Genomic DNA, 2,500 nt, shown 5'->3' with positions numbered 1-2,500 from the left:
TTCGTCAACATGGAACTTCTTTTCTACCATTCACCTTACATCCTCTCAAACTGCATGGTTTGGTGAGTTGATGTGTCTATTACTTGCATATTAAGTTACCAGAAAGGAAGTCTACCCGTGCACCCCTTAGAAGAATTAACGGCTTCTGGTTTATGTTGTCTATTTAGGTCTCTGGTTTTCATTTATTGAATGTTCACATAAAAAAAATTGGGCCACGGGAATCATTTGGCAGCGCTTTTAACTTTCGTGAAGCGGACATCGATCCCATAAAGGTGAATATCTCTTTGAAATATGAAACATATATGTCACTGAAGACATATTCATATTGTTCTGACCCGTAGAATGTATTTAAACACTACAACATACACATATGAATATTTATTCTTCATAAATAGAAGGAAAATAATGCACATTTGACTGTTGTAGAGATCGACATTTTTAGAGATCCAGGTAATTATTACATACCCGAACATAATCATTGGGTGTTTTTAATATGCTTATGCTTTACTGGTAAACAGATGGAAGTTCGTCATAAAGTGAACAAGGTTTTTCAATCTCAAAGTTTAATTTCAGTCAATATAATCCAGTTCCTTGTAGTAATTTATACTGTCATCACTGTCGTAATCATTATCATCCTTTCCTTCATGATCCATTTTAGCAGTTTCCAATAAATCCACTAATTAAGGTGGTAAGGCTGATCCACAGAAGTGTTGGGGCTCTATGAAATGATTCACTTCCAACTCTAAGCTACTCGATGGTTGGCTCTCCAAATAGGGTTTCAAGGCAGCCATACAAGATGGTAGATGTGAAAATTCCATTTGTAATCTAGATGTTAGCTTCCTCAGTATTTGCGAACTTATTTCATCAACCCTGGTGAAACAAGATACATCATAAAGCTGGAGACAAAACATTGAAGCTAGTCATCAGTGACAGTCCAATACACCCTAGCTGCTGGAGACCCTTGTGAAGGTCCTTTCAGAGAGCATTTCTTTTGAAATGAACTTGTGCAGTCTTCTGTAAAAATAACATGAGATCCAAGATTATACACTTCTGTTTACCACAAACATTGCATTGAAAAATGCATTCTTTTACTTGTAATTATAAGGTAAATATGGTATTATAGACTACTACTGTAGTCTACAATGCAATCCACGGGCCAGAATAATATGAAACAGTAACTTTGATGACACAAATGTTGCATATAACAAGAAAAAATCACTTTTTATAAGGCCGACGCCGTCCACGAGACAGAAAAAATGACTCCCGCGACCTACTTTTTCATGTGAAAAGTCCAAAAATGAAAACTAGAGACCAAGATAGATAGAAAAAAAATGGGTGGCAGACTCGTTTACTGTGAACGTAAGTATGAGCAGCTCGCACTTTTTGGTGATTATTGTGGAAGTCACGTCAAATGCATTGAGTCTACTCTTGTATATCTAAGTAGAAAATATAGTTAAAATTCAATGCTAGATATGCAAAATACACCTTGTAGGATGTTTTCATAAGGTATTTATAATATATTCAACTGTTATATATAGAGAGTCAAAAAGCCCATATTGCATTTTTTAAAGAAAAACAGAATTATGATATGTGACTTCTTTCCCATTGCGTGATAGCCTCTGCTCACACCTTGGGTGCCATTTGGGGGTCCATGATGTGTGGGTTCCTCATGAGCATCTTTGGCCAACGTCGCGCCATCCTCATCGCCGCACCGGTGACTTTGGCCTCTTGGCTTTCCATCTGGCTGGCTCCTTTCTTCTCTGTGATGGTGACTGCTAGGTTAGCATTTCATTTTGAGTTCGCTATTCTCAGCCATAGGAACAGCTTAGATATTAGATTTATGCTAAAATCTCACTGCGGTATACTCAAATCCACGAGATATTTTCACTCCAGTATACACAAGCCGACGAGAATAACAATTCACTTAGAAACTATCGTTGATTTAATAAAGTTCGACAACCTAGTAACACCTTGGTATAGGATGTCAGCAATAATTTTGCTCTCTTTCAACAAAGTCATAAAGGCATCCTCCCTACCCACCGCACTGATTTCCACAACAATGTGAGATTGTAAGCACAGAACACCCGAGACAAAAATGCTGCTATAACGAGGCATTAATAAACCTCAAAGTAGTATTAATATTCTTTACAGTCAAAATCTCACAGGCTGCAAAAATATGATTTCCAATTTCAACTTAAAGCTAAATTTACCATAAACCCGTGAGGTAGAAGGGATGTGAAGCTTCTAATCTATATAAGTTGTATAAGTAAATTTTACAAATTTCATACCGCGAAAAATACACCTTGTTAACACTTCCATGGCGGGCTACGATTTCTTTAAAGGTACTGTCAGATTACCCATAGATTCGTGAAATCCATTAATTTTTTATGGAATTTGCCCATTCCACATTCAATGCGATGGATACTCCCTCGCCCATCAAGGAACGAATTTAAAAATTGTACACTTGAGAATCTAAACTATGAATATATTTTCATTCAAA

At 36.7% G+C, this 2,500-nt stretch overlaps 1 protein-coding gene across 1 annotated transcript in view; it reads left to right on the top strand.

Annotated features, from left to right (window-relative positions):
• Nucleotides 1-2,500, top strand: part of LOC113815488 (facilitated trehalose transporter Tret1) — a 7,660-nt gene that overhangs the window by 352 nt on the left and 4,808 nt on the right. Inside the window, exons 1-2 of the mRNA XM_027367552.2 lie at nt 1-62; nt 1,617-1,779. The exon at nt 1-62 is cut by the window's left edge and continues 352 nt beyond it. Of these exons, the coding sequence (XP_027223353.2) occupies nt 1-62; nt 1,617-1,779 (225 nt within the window). The remainder of the gene's footprint in view (nt 63-1,616; nt 1,780-2,500) is intronic.

The sequence above is a fragment of the Penaeus vannamei genome, chromosome 23 (assembly GCF_042767895.1).
Source record: "Penaeus vannamei isolate JL-2024 chromosome 23, ASM4276789v1, whole genome shotgun sequence".
NCBI lineage: Eukaryota > Metazoa > Arthropoda > Malacostraca > Decapoda > Penaeidae > Penaeus > Penaeus vannamei.
This window is presented reverse-complemented; position numbering and strand designations above follow the sequence as displayed.